Below are 20,867 nucleotides of genomic sequence, written 5' to 3' on the forward strand. Positions count from 1 at the left end.
CACACACACATACACACACACACACACACACACAAACACACACACACATACACGCACACACACACATACACACACACATACACACACACAGACACACACACATACACGCACACACAGGCATACACACACATACACACACAGACGCTATTAATAAAAAGTTAATTAGGAAAAAAATATGAATCGTTTATCTTTGGGCATGGGAGGCAGTCAGGTTTGATCCGAGGAAGAGGAAGTAGCTGTAATTAAGTGGATCAAGAGCAATTCAGCAGGTAACAGGTACTAATTATTAGTACCTTTTACCTGTAATTAATACATTACTGATATATCTTGTTGATTACATAAAATCACGAAGGTTATCAAAGAACTAGATAACGTAGGCTGGTTTAGAACTTACTGGGTGGGAGTGTGGTAGTTGGGATGGTGGTAGTTGTGGTGGGCGGCGGTGGGCGTGGGTATGAGTCGGTGTATGAAGGCGAGTATTGGGTGGTGGTATAGGGTGGATGGATCACCACCTCTGGCCACATCCTGTGGTTACCACCACTCTGGACAGGCTCGAAGACAACACCAGTGGTGACGCTGGGAGTGTACACGATGTTGGCAGTAGTAGTGATCACTTCCCCTGGTCCCAGCGCTGCCAACATCTCACGGTGGTAGTCCGTCTGAGACTCAACTGCAAGCAAGCAAGCAAGTAAGTAAGCAAGTAAGTAAGCAAGGCTTAGTTACCAGGTTGAACTTCAAGACGCACTACTGAAGGTGGGTCATTAAACCTGCAAATTACTTCAACCCTGACCTTAAAAATATTTTAATTAATAATGAATACTAAGATATATATATATATATATATATATATATATATATATATATATATATATATATATATATATATATATATATATATATATATATATATATATATATATATATATATAATATATATATATATATATATATATATATATATATATATATATATATATATATATATATATATATATATATATATATACACCCTACGATATATACATTTCTTGGTGTGTACATATTGAGATATACACCACCCAGTATTTACCTTGTGCTGTGCCAGGGTCGGTGTGAGAGCACAACACTGCCATACTTACACTCTAGTGTATACAAACACACTCCACGTAAATACATTTATAGCTAGATTTCATACTTTATTGTAATAATGTTAATATCAATTGAGCAGCAACATCTTACGAATGTATCTTAGCATCGACCTGAACCTTCAAGGCTTGTATGCCTTAGTAAGAGGAAGGTTGGGATTATTATTGGTTAACGTAGGTCAGTGTTTAAGAATTTCATTATCAATTTTTGGGCGGTGGTATCATTTAGAGTCTCCTACAGCAATAATAGATAGGTTAAGTTACACCAAAACTCATTATTATGAGAAAGAAAGTCACAATACCGTGACTGAAATAATTCACATCTAGCTCACAGACTGAAGAGGAAAGTAGACGACATTTGGTTTCGTTCTTAACCATTATTAAATAACCTGATAATGGTCTTGATAATGGTCCTAATATTGGTCTTGATAATGGTCCTAATATTGGTCTTGGTAATGGTCTTGATAATGATCCTGATATTGGTCTTGATAATGGCCCTAATATTGATCTTGATAATGGTCCTGATACTGGTCATGATAATGGTCCTTACAGTGGACTTGTTATTGGTCTTGATAATGGTCCTGATACTTGTCATGATAATCGTCCTGATAATGGTCCTTATAGTGGTCTTGATATTGATCTTGATAATGGCCCTAATATTGGTCTTGATAATGGTCCTAATATTGGTCTTGGTAATGGTGTTTATAATGATCCTGATGTTGGTCTTGATAATGGCCCTAATATTGATCTTGATAATGGTCCTGATACTGGTCATGATAATGGTCCTTACAGTGGACTTGTTATTGGTCTTGATAATGGTCCTGATACTTGTCATGATAATAATGATGATAATGGTCCTTATAGTGGTCTTGACATTGGTCTTGATAATGGCCCTAATACTGATCTTGATAATGATCATAACATTGGTCTTGAAAATTAATGAACTTGATAACAGTCACGACGATAATTACACAAGATGACCCATAATGTCGGTCAGTTTCCTCTCAATATTGTCTGACCCATTATACGCTACGCGCTGAATTAACATTTAAAGTACATTTTGTCCTTCCTAATGATTTGTTTTTCATCATGAACATCTTAAGATAATCTTTTAAAATTTGTTTTGTAAATGTGTAAAAATATCCATAAGAAAGAAATGACCTTAACGTTGGAGCGAGATGGTACATAGCAGACAATAGTTGAAACATACACACACACATGCAACGTTTCGCCTGTAATACAGCCTCTAAAAAAGCCTGTATAATAGACTGTAAAACAGCCTGTACAAGACTGTAAAACAGCCTGTACAGCAGACTACAAAACAGCCTGTACAGCAGACTACAAAACAGCCTGTACAGCAGACTACAAAATAGCCTGCACAAAAGACTACAAAACAGCCTGTACAAAAGACTACAAAACAGCCTGTACAAAAGACTACAAAACAGCCTGTACAAAAGACTACAAAACAGCCTGTACAAAAGACTACAAAACAGCCTGTACAAAAGACTACAAAACAGCCTGTACAGCAGACTACAAAACAGCCTGTACAGCAGACTACAAAACAGCCTGTACAGCAGACTACAAAACAGCCTGTACAGCAGACTACAAAACAGCCTGTACAGCAGACTACAAAATAGCCTGTACAAAAGACTACAAAATAGCCTGCACAAAAGACTACAAAACAACCTGTACAAAAGACTACAAAACAGCCTGTACAAAAGACTACAAAATAGGCTGTACAAAAGACTACAAAATAGCCTGTATAAAAGACTACAAAATAGCCTGTATAAAAGACTACAAAACAGCCTGTACAAAAGACTACAAAATAGGCTGTACAAAAGACTACAAAATAGCCTGTATAAAAGACTACAAAATAGCCTGTATAAAAGACTACAAAATAGCCTGTATAAAAGACTACAAAATAGCCTGTACAAAAGACTACAAAACAACCTGTATAAAAGACTACAAAACAACCTGTATAAAAGACTACAAAATAGCCTGTATAAAAGACTACAAAATAGCCTGTATAAAAGACTACAAAATAGCCTGTATAAAAGACTACAAAATAGCCTGTACAAAAGACTACAAAATAGCCTGTATAAAAGACTACAAAATAGCCTGTACAAGACTACAAAATAGTCTGTACAAAAGACTACAAAATAGTCTGTACAAAAGACTACAAAATAGTCTGTACAAAAGACTACAAAATAGTCTGTACAAAAGACTACAAAATAGTCTGTACAAAAGACTACAAAATAGCCTGTACAAGACTACAAAATAGTCTGCACAACAGACTACAAAACAGCCTGTACAACAGACTACAAAACAGCCTGTACAGCAGACTACAAAAAAGCCTGTACAACAGACTACAAAACAGCCTGTACAAGACTACAAAACAGCCTGTACAGCAGACTACAAAACAGTCTGTACAACAGACTATAAAACAGCCTGTACAAAAGACTACAAAACAGCCTGTACAAAAGACTACAAAATAGCCTGTACAAGACTACAAAACAGCCTGTACAAGACTACAAAAAAGCCTGTACAAAAGACTACAAAATAGCCTGTACAAGACTACAAAACAGCCTGTACAACAGACTATAAAACAGCCTGTACAACAGACTATAAAACAGCCTGTACAAAAGACTACAAAATAGCCTGTACAAGACTACAAAACAGCCTGTTTCAAGTCAATTATTAAAAAAAATCTTAGTGTAAGAACTAAGCGTTGTTTTAACACTAGTGATTCCACTTATGTCTAGTTCAAGCTTAAATTTAAAATATATTATTTTTCTAAATTTTTTTGATCTCACTTTACATGAGCAATGAGGTAAGATTAGGCAATTTAAATTCTCTTACAGATTCTGTTTAGAGTTCAACTATCATCTACTTTATGGAAATCTCATACATTGTTCAGACTGGAAATTTATACAAATAATCATTATATTTAGTTAATTTTTGCTGATGTTTTACATAGAGTATCAAATAATGTTTGAACGTCTCTATAAACTTAAGTGGACGCTTTTTATCTTCAAAAATCTAATGCGGATGTATCAGACTGGAAAGAAACATTGGAGGTAACCACGGAGGACGTGTTTTTTTTCGTAATCTACAATAATTATTACTTTAAGTAAAGCTGTCTGAAACTCGTGTAGGTCCATCGACTCCTTGATGCGTCAGGACAGTGTCACCAGGTGACACCAACTTACAGTGGAGTTCTTCCATCTCCACTACACCCGTCTCTGATCTCTGCGTCCTGGTCTCTGTAGTGCATTCATAAAGCCGCTGGTGGGCAAAACGTATTCTCGTTAAAAAAAAAAAACTCCTAACGTTATATGTTTCTTAATTACACACTGTCGGAAGAATACGTTTTCTGATACCTAGGATCAAAGAGGAAGAGTACATGTGCCAAACTTGATTGTTTTCTTTCCCCACTTCCTAGTGTCCCAGCTCAGGCGAAATAAAGAACAAAAAGGCACAATACCGTGACTGGAACAATACACAAATAACCCGCACGTAGAAGAGAAAAGCTTATGACGACGTTTCGGTCCGACTTGGACCATATATAAAGTCACACTAACACACGACGGTGAGGGAGCCAATATATATACTGGCTCCCTCACCGTCGTGTCTTAGTGTGATTTGTAAATGGTCCAAGTCAGACTAAAACGTCGTCATAAGCTTTTCTCTTCTATGTGCGGGCTATTTGTGTATCTGGCGAAATAATTCATAAAAACATAAGTATGTAAAAGCACTGCAGCAGGTCTACTGGCACATACCAAGCTGGTCACACTGACTTTACTGGGTTATCTTAGGTTAAATGTACAAGTGTCAATAATGTACGGTAAGCCTACAACCTATTTGTACCCTCGGAACCACTGTGCAAATTTATACCACTCTTTGTAAATTTCTTGAATAAATCTTATCTTACATAATGCATACAACTCATCTAGTGTGGTGGAATATGTTAGGGAAACAAAGCAATTAGCATACAGAATAGGTCCGGCGCACATTACAGCTGTGCCTTTCTTGAACCAAAAAAAAAAAATTCTCTCTTTCCCTCAGGCAACATGTGGCACTTGACAGCATGTGTTTAAACATTTGCTCACCAACACAGGGGTTGAACCACAGGATTCTCTGCCAGTCCATGCAAGTGTAGGTCTCCCTGGGGTCAGAGGCGGCGCAGGTACAGAGGCTGCGCAGCTGCGTGCCCAGGATGCCCAGCACTGCTCGCCGACACTCTGCAGTGGAGCCTGCGCACCTGCGCGTATCGCTGTCCACTGCACATGCCTGCTCGTAGAACTCAAGTCTGTGTCTGGTGGAGCAGAGCAACAGCTTCAGCAGGTTGCTGATGGTCTTGTACACTCATAAGAATATTGTAATTAAGGTTCGCAGCATACAAAAATATACAAGACTTGCAGGAATTATATGATGATAATTTATAGAGGTTATGATACCAGACTGTTACAACAGACAAAGATAAAGTTGATTGACATAATGGAATATCAACTAATTGTGTTGAGATTGACTGTCTTCATGGTAGTATGTTCACACATAAGCGCACTTATATTGTCAACACACTCTTTACAATATATTTTAAGTGTTATAAAAGTGCATTATAATCAGCGCAATCTGTTATGTTCACTGGTACAGTTGTGTCATTCTGACCAGGAAATTGTGGATGTGGATGGTTTAGCAGACAGATGTAGAAGAGAGGGAATAGGGTGTAGGTAGACGGTGGAGAGGAAAACGATAGAAGTGCAGTTGATGTAGTTGTGTTGATTAATAATGGGGAAAAGGATAGGTAGCTCCAGGAAAAGTGAAGAAATATGGAAGCAAATTAAGTCAGAGTTGAAGAGAGGTATGGTCAGCAAGACTGACCAGCAAGACTGGCCAGCAAGACTGGCCAGCAAGACTGGCCAGCAAGACTGGTCAGCAAGGAGGCCAAGCCAGGCTGAGGGACAAGGACCTACCTGCATCCATTTTCCTCCTTGCAGGCTGCTGCCAGACGGTTACACAACATGGGGATGGGACCTGCTGTCTTGCGTGCGCACGATGGGTGCAACTTCTCCTGCGCCGTCAGACACTCGTTGGCCGTCACGCTGCTCTTCCTGTAAGCAGTCACAGATGAAGCAGAACTGGGCATCAGTGCTTTGATGTGTGTGTGTGTGTGTGTGTGTGTGTGTGTGTGTGTGTGTGTGTGTGTGTGTGTGTGTGTGTGTGTGTGTGTGTGTGTGTGTGTGTGTGTGTGTGTGTGTGTGTAAGTGGGGGGGATATGATACATGCGCCCATGTACAATCTGCAGCTACCCACACAGACCAATGCTCGTAGTATCTGGTCTTCAGCGTTCATTTACAAAAAAAAAAAAAAAAAAAAATAATAATAATTATTGTATCATTTACGACGTCTTCTTTAATGTTATTCAAGTGTTCTGCCACATGTGGCTTCTTGTTCTCGCTTCTTAATGGCGACAAGATATTTTCATATTTTGTTTTCCAGGAGGATCAAACATGTAGTTCACAGATCTCTATAGTTTATCAACTAACCAGAGGAAACTTTTAAGTGCCTTAGGTCGTGTTTCTGAGTTCGATTCTGTAGCATGTCTCTGGATTTTATTTTATCTTACGCACAAGTTTTTCTAGGTACAGCCAACACACCACAGCTGCACATTGTAAGTTTGGCCTAATATACATTGTGAAGTGCATTTTAAGCATTTACTCATCCTTATGTCCTTACAAGTGAACATTTATGTGTTCTTCTTGACACTATATTTACTCGACGATGACTCACAAATTCCTATTTTTATGATGCTTTCAATATTTTGTCACACAGTCTACGTAGTGGAACCTGTTATCACTTTCTCCCATTTCCATTACATTATATTTATTTTCATTCGTCTCCATCATTCATTTATTACTCCATTTGCTCAATGTATCCGAGTTTGTAAGAATTTATAATAACGTTCATTACACATTTCACATATGATCTTTGCATCATCTAAACATATATACATTACTATTTCTTCTTACAAGTCATCATTTATAGAAATTAAAAACATAATCGAGGAAAGAAATGCTTCAAGTAGGACCCGGCTGCTGACATTTCCTCACGAGGGCATTTTTTCCTTTTATTTCACATTTTCCCATCAGAGAGCCATTCATCCTCTGTAATAATTTGCTCTTTATTTCGCCTGTGTTTTGTATTTTTAAGATTAGTCTTTCAGGGGGAATTCTAACTGAAACTGAATTAAAAGTGAAATGAAACTCATCTAATCGTTCTTGAAAAACATCTTACTGCACCACTAGTTAAATATAATTGATGTACAGTAATTGTTGATATAAACTTGATTATTGCATTTCTGGAAAGTACAAAACAATGGCGCCATACAGGTAATAGAAAGTTCAGCTCTACACTAACAATGTAAAGGCACATTACAGTGACTGGAACAATATACAAATTACCCTCACATAAGAGAATGAATCCTATGATGAAGTTCCGGTCCGACTTCCACCTTACCTAGTCACCATTGTGACTAGTGTGCTACTTACATAGTCACACCTGTGACTAGTGTGCTACTTACCTAGTCACACCTGTGACTAGTGTGTTACTTACCTAGTTACACCTGCGACTAGTGTGCTACTTACCTAGTCACACCTGTGACTAGTGTGCTACTTACCTAGTCACACCTGCGACTAGTGTGCTACTTACCTAGTCACACCTGCGACTAGTGTGCTACTTACCTAGTCACACCTGTGACTAGTGTGCTACTTACCTAGTCAAACCTGCGACTAGTGAGCTACTTACCTAGTCACACCTGTGACTAGTGTGCTACTTACCTAGTCAAACCTGCGACTAGTGTGCTACTTACCTAGTCACACCTGCGACTAGTATGCTACTTACCTAGTCACACCTGTGACTAGTGTGCTACTTACCTAGTCAAACCTGCAACTAGTGTGCTACTTACCTAGTCACACCTGCGACTAGTATGCTACTTACCTAGTCACACCTGTGACTAGTGTGCTACTTACCTAGTCACACCTGTGACTAGTGTGCTACTTACCTAGTCAAACCTGCGACTAGTGTGCTACTTACCTAGTCACACCTGTGACTAGTGTGTTACTTACCTAGTTACACCTGCGACTAGTGTGCTACTTAACTAGTCACACCTGTGACTAGTGTGCTACTTACCTAGTCACACCTGTGACTAATATGCTACTTACCTAGTCACACCCGTGACTAGTATGCTACTTACCTAGTCACACCTGTGACTAGTGTGCTACTTACCTAGTTAAACCTGTGACTAGTACGCTACTTAATTAGTCACACCTGTGACTAGTGTGCTACTTACCTAGTTACACCTGTGACTAGTATGCTGCTTATCTAGTCACACTGCGACTAGTGAGCTACTCAGCAGTTTCTTCCCTTTCGAATAATTTAATGACTTTACTTACTTTTTTCCAGCAGATTTAAAACAATTACTGTCAGTGAGACAGACATGTAGTTTACCGATTTTATTTAAATATCATCAAAGTGTACAGTTATATACCTGACTGAGAGTTTACCTTCTTGTGATAAAGTCAGTCACAGTGTGACACTGGACAGCTTACATCATCTGTAGATTATTTACACTGCTCTTGTGTGGTGCTACTGCTCTTGTGTGGTGCTAGTGCTTTTGTGTGGTGCTACTGCTATTGTGTGGTGCTACTGCTCTTGTGTGGTGCTAGTGCTTTTGTGTGGTGCTACTGCTATTGTGTGGTGCTACTGCTCTTGTGTGGTGCTAGTGATTTTGTGTGGTGCTAGTGCTTTTGTGTGGTGCTAGTGCTTTTGTGTGGTGCTACTGCTATTGTGTGGTGCTACTGCTCTTGTGTGGTGCTAGTGCTTTTGTGTGGTGCTACTGCTATTGTGTGGTGCTAGTGCTTTTGTGTGGTGCTAGTGCTTTTGTGTGGTGCTACTGCTCTTGTGTGGTGCTAGTGCTTTTGTGTGGTGCTACTGCTCTTGTGTGGTGCTACTGCTCTTGTGTGGTGCTAGTGCTTTTGTGTGGTGCTAGTGCTCTTGTGTGGTGCTACTGCTCTTGTGTGGTGCTAGTGCTTTTGTGTGGTGCTAGTGCTCTTGTGTGGTGCTACTGCTCTTGTGTGGTGCTAGTGCTCTTGTGTGGTGCTACTGCTCTTGTGTGGTGCTAGTGCTCTTGTGTGGTGCTACTGCTCTTGTGTGGTGCTAGTGCTCTTGTGTGGTGCTAGTGCTCTTGTGTGGTGCTAGTGCTCTTGTGTGGTGCTACTGCTATTGTGTGGTCCTACTGCTCTTGTGTGGTGCTAGTGCTTTTGTGTGGTGCTACTGCTCTTGTGTGGTCCTACTGCTCTTGTGTGGTGCTAGTGCTTTTGTGTGGTGCTACTGCTCTTGTGTGGTGCTACTGCTCTTGTGTGATGCTAGTGCTTTTGTGTGGTGCTACTGCTCTTGTGTGATGCTACTGCACTTGTGTGGTCCTACTGCTCTTGTGTGGTCCTACTGCTCTTGTGTGGTGCTAGTGCTTTTGTGTGGTGCTACTGCTATTGTGTGATGCTAGTGCTTTTGTGTGGTGCTACTGCTCTTGTGTGGTGCTACTGCACTTGTGTGGTGCTACTGCTCTTGTGTGGTGCTACTGCTCTTGTGTGGTGCTACTGCCCTTGTGTGGTGCTACTGCTCTTGTGTGGTTCTACTGCTCTTGTGTTGTGTGGTGCTACTGCTATTGTGTGCTGCTACTGTTCTTGTGTGGTGCTACTGCTCTTGTGTGGTGCTACTGCTCTTGTGTGGTGTCAGTGCTCTTGTGTGGTTCTACTGCTCTTGTGTTGTGTGGTGCTACTGCTCTTGTGTGGTGCTACTGCTATTGTGTGATGCTAGTGTTTTTGTGTGGTGCTACTGTTCTTGTGTGGTTCTACTCCTCTTGTGTAGTGCTAATGCTCTTGTGTGGTGTTAGTGCTCTTGTGTGGTACTAATGCTCTTGTGTTGAGTGGTGCTAGTGCTCTTGTGTGATGCTACTGTTTTTGTGCGGTGCTAGTCCTCTTGTTTGGTGCTAATGCTCTTGTGTGGTTCTACTGCTCTTCTTTTGTGTGGTTCTACTGTTCTTGTGTTGTGTGGTGCTAGTGCTCTTGTGTGGTTCTACTGTTCTTGTGTTGTGTGGTGCTAGTGCTCTTGTGTGGTTCTACTGCACTTGTGTTGTGTGGTGCTAGTGCTCTTGTGTGATTCTACTGCTCTTGTGTTGTGTGGTGTTAGTGCTCTTGAGTTGTGTGGTGCTAATGCTCTTGTGTGCTTTCTACTGCTCTTGTGTTGTGCGGTGCTAGTGCTCTTGTGTGGTTCTACTGCTATTGCGTTGTGTGGTGCTAGTGCTCTTGTGTGCTTTCTATTGCTCTTGTGTTGTGTGGTGCTAGTGCACTTGTTTTGTGCGGTGCTAGTGCTCTTGTGTGGTTCTACTGCTCTTGTGTTGTGTGGTGCTAGTGCTCTTGTGTGGTTCTATTGCTCTTGTGTTGTGTGGTGCTAGTGCTCTTGTGTGGTTCTACTGCTCTTGTGTTGTGTGGTGCTAGTGCTCTTGTGTGGTTCTACTGCTCTTGAGTTGTGTGGTGCTAGTGCTCTTGTGTGGTTCTACTGCTCTTGTGTTGTGTGGTGCTAGTGCTAGTGTGTGGTTCTACTGTTCTTGTGTTGTGTGGTGCTAGTGCTCTTGTGTTGTGTGGTGCTAGTGCTATTGTGTGGTTCTACTGCTCTTGTGTTGTGTGGTTCTACTGTTATTGTGTTGTGTGGTGCTAGTGCTCTTGTGTGGTTCTACTGCTCTTGTGTTGTGTGGTGCTAGTGCTCTTGTGTGGTTCTACTGCTCTTGTGTTGTGTGGTTCTACTGTTCTTGTGTTGTGTGGTGCTAGTGCTCTTGTGTGGTTCTACTGTTCTTGTGTTGTGTGGTGCTAGTGCTCTTGTGTGGTTCTACTGCTCTTGCGCTGTGTGGTTCTACTGCTCTTGAGTTGTGTGGTTCTACTGTTCTTGTGTTATGTGGTGCTAGTGCTCTTGTGTGGTGCTAGTGCTCTTCGTCTTGCTAGTGCTCTTGTGTTGTGTGGTGCTAGTGCTCTTGTGTGGTGCTAGTGCTCTTGTGTGGTGCTAGTGCTCCTGTGTAGTGTGGTGCTAGTGCTCTTGTGTTGTGTGGTGCTAGTGCTCTTGTGTAGTGCCACGGCACCTGTGTGGTGGCCAGTGTCTGGTGTGTGGTGCCACTGCCTTGTGTGGTGCCACCGCACCTGTGTGGTGCCAGTGCCTGTGCAGTGCCAGCGTCTTGGTGCGGCGCCACTGCCCTGTGTGCGCCAGTGCTCCTGTGTGGGCCAGTGCCTTGTGTTGTGTGGTGCCAGTGCCCTGTGTGGTGCCACTGCTCCTGTGCGGTGCCACGGGCACCCAGTGGTGCCAGTGCTCTTGGTGGTGGTGCCACCGTTCCAGGTGTGGTGCCACCGCACCAGGTGGTGCCATGCTCAGTGGCGCCAGTGCCCAGTGGCAGCTACTGCCTGGGTGTGGCGCCAGTGCCTGTGTGGGCCAGTGCCTTGTGTTCTGTGGTGCTAGTGCTCTTGTGTGGTGCTACTGCTCTTGTGTGGTGCTAGTGCTCTTGTGTGGGGCTAGTGCCTTGTGGTTGTGTGGTGCTAGTGTGCCTTGTGTGGTGCTATGCCTTGTGTGGTGCTAGTGCCTTGTGCAGTGCGGTGCCAGTGCCTTGTGCTGTGTGGTGCCAGTGCCTGTGTAGTGGTTGTGCTAGTGCCTTGCATTGTGTATGCCAGTGCCTGTGTCTGTGGTGCTAGTGCTCTTGTGTGGTGCCAATGCCTTGTGTGAAAATAGTGCTCTTGTGTGGTGCTAGTGCTCTTGTGCGGCGCCAGTGCCCTGTGCGGCGCCAGTGCCCGGTGCGGTGCCAGCGTTCGGTGTGGCGCCACCGTCTTGCGTGGCGCCACTGCCTTGTGCGGCGCCACTGCCTTGCGCCGCCAGTACCCTGCGCCATTGGCGCCTGTGCGTCGCCAGCGCCCTGTGTGCGGCGCCACCGCCTTTGTGGTGCCAGTGCCCTGCGGCAGCGCCTGTGCGGTGCCAGTGCCTGCGGGCCAGTGCCCAGTGGCGCCACTGCCCCCGCGTGGCGCCAGTGCCTTGCAGCCAGTGCTCCGGTGCGGTGTCACTGCCCGTGTGCGCCAGCGTGCTCCGGTGGCGCCAGTGCTCCGGTGTGGTGCCAGTGTCTTTGTGTGGTGCGGAGTGATCTTGTGTGGTGTCATCGCTCAGTGGTGTCATCACCTTGTGTGCGGTTAGCGCTCCTGGTGTGGCGCTAGTGCTCCTTGTATGGCGCCAGTGCTCAGTGATGCCATTGCCTTTGGTGCGGTGCCAGTGTCGGTGCGGCGTCAGTGCCCTGTGTGGTGCCACTGCCTTGTGCGGCGCCAGTGCCCGGTACGGCGCCAGCGCTCCTGTGTGTCCCACCCCTGTGGGGCCAGCGCTCGGTGCGGCACCGGCGTTCGGTGCGGCGCCAGTGCTCCTGTGCGGCGCCAGTGCCTTGCGTGGCGCCAGTGCCTGTGCGGTGCCAGTGCTCCGTGCGGCGCCAGTGCCTTGCACAGGTGGTGCCACCGTCTTCTTGCAGTGACGTTGAAGTGCCTTGCGGTGCCAATGTCTTTTGTGGTGAAGCGCATCAAGCACAGTGGTGCCAGTGCCTGAGCGTTGCTAGTGCCCAGGATGTGTGTTATGCTCGTGTGTTGTGGCGCCAGGGCGTTCCGTGCGGCGCCAGTGCCGCAGCGTTGTGTGGCGCCAGTGTTCCTGTGCGGCGCCAGTGTTCCGTGCGGCGCCAGTGTTCCTGCGCTGTGCGGCGCCAGCGCTCCGTGCGGCGCCACCGCCTTGTGCGGTGGTGCCAGTGCTGCGTGCGCCAGTGCCCAGTGGCGCCACTGCTCCGCGGTGCCACTGCTCCTGTGCGCGACGCCAGTGCCCGTGCGGTGCCACCGCCTTGGTGCGGCGCCACTGTTCCGTTTCGCGCTGCGCCCTGTGCGGCGCTGCGCCCGTGCGGCGCCAGTGCCCGGCGTGGTGCCACTGCTCCGGTGCGGCGCTACTGTTCCTTGCTTGCGCCACTGCTCTTGTGCGGTGCCACCGTTCCTTTGCTCTGACGCCACTGCCCGTGCGGCGCCACCGCCTTGGGTGTGCCACTGCTCCAGCGGATGCCATTGCTCCGTGCGGTGCCACCGCTCCGTGCGGCGCCACCGCTCCGTGCGGCGCTGGTGCTCAGTGATGCCAGTCGCCCGTGCGGCGCCACCGCTTGTGCGGGCGCCAGTGCCGTTGTGCGGCGCCAGTGCTCCTGTGCGGCGCCAATGCTCCTGCGTGGCGCCAGTGCCCATGCGGTGCCATGCCTGTGCGGTGCGAGGCCCGGCGTGGCGCCAGTGTTCCTGTGCGGCGCCCGTGCCTGTGGCGCTAGTGTTCGGCAGTGGCGCGCCCGCGCCCAGTGCGCCAGTGCCCGTGCGGTGCCCGTGCTCCGCAGGAGGCGCCAGCGCCTGTGTGGTGCCAGTGTTTCGTGCGGCGCCAGTGCCTTGCGTGGCGCCAGTGCCCTGTGCGGCGCCAGTGCCCGTGTGGCGCTAGTGTTCCGGTGTGGTGCTCGTGCCCGTGCGGTGCCAGTGTTCCTGCGGCGCCAGCGCTCCGTGCGGCGCCAGCGCCCGGTGCGGCGCCAGCGCCTTCCGTGGCGCCAGTGTTCCGCGCGGCGCCAGTGTTCCGTGCGGCGCCCGTGCCTTGTGTGGCGCGCCAGTGTTCGGTGCGGCGCCAGTGCCCGTGTGGCGCCAGTGTTCCGGTAGTGGTGCCCGTGCCTGTGTGGCGCCAGTGCCCTGTGCGGTGCCAGTGTCAGGAGGCGCCCAGCGCTCGCAGTGGCGCCAGTGTTCTGGTGCGGCGCTGGCGCCCGGTGCGGTGCCAGGGTGTTCTGCGAGGCGCCAGTGCCTGTGTGGTGCCAGTGTCTCCGTGTGGTGCCGGGTGCTCCTGTGTGGTGCCAGTGTTCCTTGTGTGGTGCCTCGTGCTCCTGTGTGGTACAGTGCCTGGTGCGGCGCTAGTGTCTGGTGGAGGCGCTCAGTGCCTGTGTGGCGCCAGTGTCTGTGTGGCGCTGGTGTCTGTAAAGCTAGTGTTCCAGGAGCGCCAGTGCCCCTGTGCGGTGATAGTGTTCTGTGTGGCGTCAGTGCTTTCTGGGTGTGGTGCCAGTGTTCCAGAGGCGCCATGCCTTGTGTGGTGCCAGTGTTCCTGTGTGGCGCTGGTGTCCTTTTGTTAGTGCCTTGGTGTGGTGCCAGTGTTCCTGTGTGCATGCTGGTGCCCTGTGTGGCGCCAGTGTTCTTGTGATACCAGTGCCCTGTGTATGGATAGCAACCTTGTGTGGTGCTGGTGCTTTGTGTGGTGCCAGTGTTCCTGTGGAGGCTACTAGTGCCTTGTGTGTGGTGCTAGTAGCTGTGTGGTGCTGGTGCCTGTGTGGTGCCATGTTCTTTGTGGCGCTAGTGTTCTGTGTGGCACAGTGCCTTGTGCAGCTAGTGTCTTGTGGAGGCGCCAGTGCCTGTGTGGTGCCAGTGTCCTTGGGGTGCAGTGCTGGTGCTCAGTGGTGCCAGTGTTCTTGTGAGGCGCTAGTGCTCTTGTGTGGTGCTATGCTCTTGTGCAGCTGGTGCCTTGTGTGGTGCTAGTGTTCTGTGTGACTAGTGCCTCTGTGGTACAGTGTTCTTGTGTGGTGCTGGTGCCTTGTGTGGCGCTAGTGCCCGGTGGTGCTAGCGTTCCTGTGTGGTGTTGGCGCTCAGTGGTGCCAATGTTCCTGTGAGCAAGGCCAGTGCCTGTAGTGGTGTCAGTTCTCTGTGTGGTGCCAGTGCCCTGGGTGGTGCCAGTGTTTTCGTGTGGCGCTGGTGCCTTGGGTGTGGCGCTAGTGTTCTTGTGTGGTGCTGGTGCTCTTGTGGTGCCAGTGCCTTGTGCAGTGCCAGTGCCTGTGTGGTGCCAGTGCCCTGTGTGGTGCCAGTGCTCCAGGTGGTTAGTGCCTGTGCGGTGCTGGTGTTCTGTGTGGCGCCAGTGCGCCTTGTGTGGTGCCAGTGTCTCTGTGAGGCGCCAGTGCCTGCAGGTGCCAGTGCCTTGTGCAGGCCGGTGCCTTGTGCGGTGCCAGTGTTCCGTGCGGCGCCAGTGCCTTGCGGCGCCAGTGTTCCTGTGCGGCGCCAGTGCCCGGTGCGGTTGCGCTCCGGTGCGGTGCCAGTGCCCTTGCGGCGCTGGTGCCCGTGGTGCCAGTGTTCCTGTGATACGCTCAGCGCCCAGGTGCGGCGCCAGTGTTCCGTGCGGCGCCAGTGCCCGTGCGGCGCCAGTGTTCCGGTGCGGCGCTGGTGCCCTGCAGCGCCATGTTCCGTGCGGCGCTGGCGCCTTGTGCGGTGCCAGTGCCCGTGTGGCGCCAGCGCCTGTGTGGTGCCAAGTGCTCGGTGCGGCGCCAGCGTTCCTGGTGCGGCGCCAGCGCTCCGGTGTGGCGCCAGCGCGCCTTGTGCGGCGCCAGTGTTCCTGCGTGGTGCCAGTGCCCTGGTGCGGCGCCAGTGCTCCTGTGCGGTGCAAGTGCTCCGGTGCGGCGCCAGTGCCCGTGCGGCGCCAGTGCCTTGGTGCGGCGCCAGTGCCCTGCGTAAGTGCCAGTGTTCCGGTGCGGCGCCAGCGCCCTGGGTGCGGCGATAGCGCCAGTGCCCGTGCAGCGCCAGTGCCCTGGTGCGGCGCCAGCGCCCTGCGTGCGGCGCCAGTGCCCTTGTGCGGCGCCAGTGCCTTGTGCGGCGCCAGTGCCTTGCGTAGCCAGTGCCTTGGTGCGGCGCTGGCGCCCGTGGTGCCGTGCCCTGTGCGGCGCCATGCTTGTGCGGCGCTAGCGCTCAGGCAGTGCCAGCGCTGCGTGGTGCCAGTGCTCCCGGTGTGCGCCGGTGCTCCTGTGTGGTGCCAGTGCCTTTGTGTGGCGCTAGTGGCCTGCGTGGCGCCAGTGCCTTGTGCGGCGCTGGTGCCTGTGCGGTGCCAGCGTTCCGGTGCGGTGCCAGCGCCCGGTGCGGCGATAGTGCCAGTGCCCGTGCAGCCAGTGCCCTGCGTGGCGCCAGCGCTCCGTGCGGCGCTGGTGCTCCGTGCGGCGCTGCGTTCCTGTGTGGCGCCAGTGCCTGCGTGCGCCAGTGCCCGTGCGGCGCCAGTGTTCCGTGCGGTGCCATGTTCCCGTGCGGTGCCAGTGCCTGGTGCGGTGCCAGTGTTCTGCGTGCGCCAGTGCCTTGTGCGGCGCCAGTGTTCCGTGGCGCCAGCGTTCCTGTGCGGTGCCAGCGCCCGTGTGTGCCAGTGTCTCTGTGCGGCGCCAGTGCTCCGTGCGGCGCCAGCGCCTGCGTGGTGCCAGTGCCTCGTGCGCGCCAGTGCCCAGTGGCGCCAGTACCTTTGTGTGCGCCATGCCTGTGCGGCGCTGCGCCTGCGTGGCGCCAGCGCCTTGTGCGGTGCCATGCTCCTTGCGTGGTGCCAGTGCCTTGCAGTGGGCGGTTAGTGTTCCAGTGGCGCCAGCGGTTCCTCGTGGTGCCAGTGCCCGGTGTGGTGCCAGTGTTCCTGCGTGGCGCCAGTGCCCAGTGGGTGCCAGTGTCTGTGTGGTGCCAGTGTTCCGTGTGGCGCCAGTGCCCTGTGTGGCGCCAGTGCCCTGTGCGGCGCCAGTGCCCGTGCAGGCCAGTGCTCCAGTGCGCCATGCTCCTGTGCAGCCAGTGCCTGGTGTGGTGCCAAGTGCTCTTGTGTGGTGCTAGTGTTCTGTGTGTGGTGCTAAAGCCTGTGTGGTGCTAGTGCTCCCCAGTGTGCCAGTGTTCCTTGTGTGGTGCCAGTGTTCTAGTGTGGTGCCAGTGTTCCTGTGTGGCGCTGCGCCTTGTGCAGCCAGTGCTCCTGGGTGCGGGCGCCATGCCCTGGGTGTGGTGCCAGTGCCCTGTGTGGTGCCAGTGGTTCCTGTGTGGTGCCAGTTCCCGTGCAGCACAGTGCCTGTGTGGCGCTATGCCTTGGTGTGGTGCCAGTGCCTGTGTGGTGCCAGGCGTCTTGGGTGTGGCACCAGTGCCTTGTGCAGGCCAGTGTCTTGTGTGGTGCCAGCACCTTGTGTGGTTAGCACCCTGTGTGGTGCCAGTGTTCAGTGGTGCCAGTGTTCCTGTAGTGGTGCCAGTGTTCCAGGTGGTGCTAGTGTTCTTGTGTGGTGCTAGTGCTCTTGTGTGGTGCTAGTGTTCTTGTGTGGTGCTAGTGCTCTTGTGTGGTGCTAGTGCTCTTGTGTGGTGCTAGTGTTCTTGTGTGGTGCTAGTGCTCTTGTGTGGTGCTAGTGCTCTTGTGTGGTGCTAGTGCTCTTGTGTGGTGCTAGTGTTCTTGTGTGGTGCTAGTGTTCTTGTGTGGTGCTAGTGCTCTTGTGTGGTGCTAGTGCTCTTGTGTGGTGCTAGTGTTCTTGTGTGGTGCTAGTGCTCTTGTGTGGTGCTAGTGCTCTTGTGTGGTGCTAGTGCTCTTGTGTGGTGCTAGTGTTCTTGTGTGGTGCTAGTGTTCTTGTGTGGTGCTAGTGCTCTTGTGTGGTGCTAGTGCTCTTGTGTGGTGCTAGTGTTCTTGTGTGGTGCTAGTGCTCTTGTGTGGTGCTAGTGCTCTTGTGTGGTGCTAGTGCTCTTGTGTGGTGCTAGTGCTCTTGTGTGGTGCTAGTGCTCTTGTGTGGTGCTAGTGCTCTTGTGTGGTGCTAGTGCTTTTGTCAACACCATGCTCAGGCTGGCTAACTGACTCATGGATATTACAACATCGTGTATTTCAACTAACTGTTTGTGACTTATACTTAATATTATCTAATTAACTCCCTCTTCTCAACAATCTCTCAAACTTCATATATTTCACATATTTGTTATTTTCTTTTCTTCTAAAATTTCGTTTTTGTCGTTGTCCTGAATCTCTTTATTTTACTTTCAACATTCAGTTTAATTTAAGTTAACTGAAGTAAAAAGTTATTTGAATCTTGACCGTACTCACTAGTTTTTTCTATTTTTTTCCGTTCCTTCTTATATTTGTGTATTAATTTGGCTGGTCGCTAAGTCTAGGCTGCCGCCGAACTTCTTGTAATGCTTCTTAATGTTTTTTCAGCTTTTTCGCGTGTTAAGATAAATAAGATTTTGTTTAAAGGGTTAGCCGCTAGGATGATCCAAGACAGTGCGTCGTCAAGGACTCTCTATCTTATTGCCATTGGGGTCCTTCAATCTTGTCTCCAGGATGCGACCCACACCAGTCGACTAACACCCAGGTGCCTACCTGCTTCTAGGTGAATAGGGACAGCAGGTGTAAGGAAACACGTCCAAATGTTTCCACCCAGCTGAGGACTGAACTACGGACACTCAGTGGATGAGGCGAGAGCGTTGTCTACCAGCCCACGGGACACCGTGTTGCTCTCTGCTCAAACGTTATTATGTGTGTGTGTGTGTGTGTGTGTGTGTGTGTGTGTGTGTGTGTGTGTGTGTGTGTATATATATATATATATATATATATATATATATATATATATATATATATATATATATATATATATATATATAGATAGATAGATAGATAGATAACGTGTTTTGTGGTTGTCAAAGGTATGAGGAAGAATACAAAACATTCACAAATATGTAACGAAGATGGAAAGAGAATCATGAGAATTAATAAACAGTAAACTAAAATAATTCATAAATGAATTCCACAAGATGAGAAAATGTCAAGGGACAGCCACGAAGATACTCGACTGACACAGGAAAATGAAAATTTTGCTTACAACCAAAAAGAAAGGAGATATGTAAGAGATTCACTCACTTGCAGAGGCAGAAAGCGACTTCGAGAGCCCATTTGGACTCCACATTTCTGTAGAAAGTCTGCAGGTTGCTCATGCAAGCCTCTCTGTTGCACTCATTGTCGCACATGGCCAGCACGGGATCCAGGAGCCTCCGGCAGGTGGGCTCCGTTGTGCACCCTACCAGCGCCGTCTGGCAGGTGGAGTGGAGCACCGGCACGGGGCCAGAGGGCGAGGTGGCGTGACCTGCAGGCAGTGCGGTGGGCCAAGGTCAGGTCAGGGAGGGGTTTGTACCAGGTGGTACTGAGGGTGGTGGTCAGGGTGGACAAGTGGCACCATAGCTGGCTGGAAGTGATGGTAGGTGGTAACAGTAGTGATGGTAACAATGGTGATGGTATGGTGGTGGTGATGGTAGGTGATAGTGGTGGTTATGGGGGTGGTAATGTAAGCAGCAATATGTGTAGGAGCTCAGCTAACTAGCTAACATAGCTAGTTAAGGCCACTAGCTAAGTAATTTATCTATAAGGACCAAGTGCCAACAGATGGAGCAACACACTGTAGGACAACAGAGTGGTGTGAGGGCAGGATAACTGCGAGGGAAGAGGACAAGCTGCTGCACTTCTCACCACTCAACAACCTTCACATTCTTCATGAAAACTTTACATGCCTAGAATTAAAATAATGTCCAATGGAAAAAAAACCTGAAAAGGCAAAAAAAAAAAAAAAATAGATGAAGGTATTATTTTACATAAGCAGGATAAATAAATAATTCACGTTAAACGCTAAACCCACGTGGGTCGTTCAGCTCAAGACGTAGTGGAGGCTTGATCCTCGGTCTGCCTCTTATACAGCACAGGGTGGCAGGATCTGGTAGCACTGGTGTGTCCTGCCTGGCACTGCCACTCGACGCTGGGTCGCCTTAACAGTCAGCACACACGGGACACACTTGAAAATCGTGAGAAAGAATTTAAAAAAAAAACGAAAAAACTGAGATATAGTCTATTAAATTTGTCGTAAGGATGAAGAACATTTGAATGTTTTAGATAACTGAATTGTTAGTTATGACGCCCTCACTTCCGGTAGGTCGGCAAGTGCGTGTAGGTGATACTTTATGTATTTATAGCAGCTTAAATACAGAGGCGACTCACACACACACACACACACACACACACACACACACACACACACACACACACACACACACACACACACACACACACACACACACACACACACACACACACATATATATATATATATATATATATATATATATATATATATATATATATACATTATTTTTTTTCAACAAGTCGGCCGTCTCCCACCGAGGCAGGGTGACCCAAGAAGAAAGAAAATCCTCAAAAAGAAAATAATACTTTCATCATCATTCAACACTTTCACCTCACTCACACATAATCAATGTTTTTGCAGAGGTGCTCAGAACACAACAGTTTAAAAGTATATACGCATAAAAATACACAATATATCCCTCCAAACTGCCAATATCCCAAACCTCTCCTTTAGAGTGCAGGCATTATACTTCCCATTTCCATGACTTAAGTCCGGTTAATAAAATAACCGATTTCCCTGAATCCCTTCACTAAATATTACCCTGCCCACACTCCAACAGCTCGTCAGGTCCCAAAATACCATTTGTCTCCATTCACTCCTATCTAACACGCTCACGCACGCTTGCTGAAAGTCCAAACCCCTCGCCCAGAAAACCTCCTTTACCCCCTCCCTCCAACCTTTTCGAGGACGACCCCTACCCCGCCTTCCTTCCCCTAAAGATTTATACGCTCTCCATGTCATTCTACTTTGATAAATTCTCTCTAAATGACCAAACCACCTCAACAACCCCTCTTCTGCCCTCTGACTAATACTTTTATTAACTCCACACCTTCTCCTAATTTCCACACTCCGATTTTTCTGCATAATATTTACACCACACATTGCCCTTAGACAGGACATCTCCACTGCCTCCAACC

The 20,867-nt window shown here is 48.7% G+C and overlaps 1 protein-coding gene across 1 annotated transcript in view; it reads right to left on the reverse strand.

The window, feature by feature from the left end:
• The window catches only part of LOC128685564 (uncharacterized), a gene marked incomplete at its 5' end in the record, with an annotated part of 404,172 nt that overhangs the window by 62,306 nt on the left and 320,999 nt on the right, over positions 1-20,867 (reverse strand). The window contains 4 exon segments of the mRNA XM_070088019.1: positions 395-670; positions 5,234-5,439; positions 6,098-6,235; positions 18,900-19,122. Of these exon segments, the coding sequence (XP_069944120.1) occupies positions 395-670; positions 5,234-5,439; positions 6,098-6,235; positions 18,900-19,122 (843 nt within the window).

Source organism: Cherax quadricarinatus, chromosome 23, assembly GCF_038502225.1.
Source record: "Cherax quadricarinatus isolate ZL_2023a chromosome 23, ASM3850222v1, whole genome shotgun sequence".
NCBI lineage: Eukaryota > Metazoa > Arthropoda > Malacostraca > Decapoda > Parastacidae > Cherax > Cherax quadricarinatus.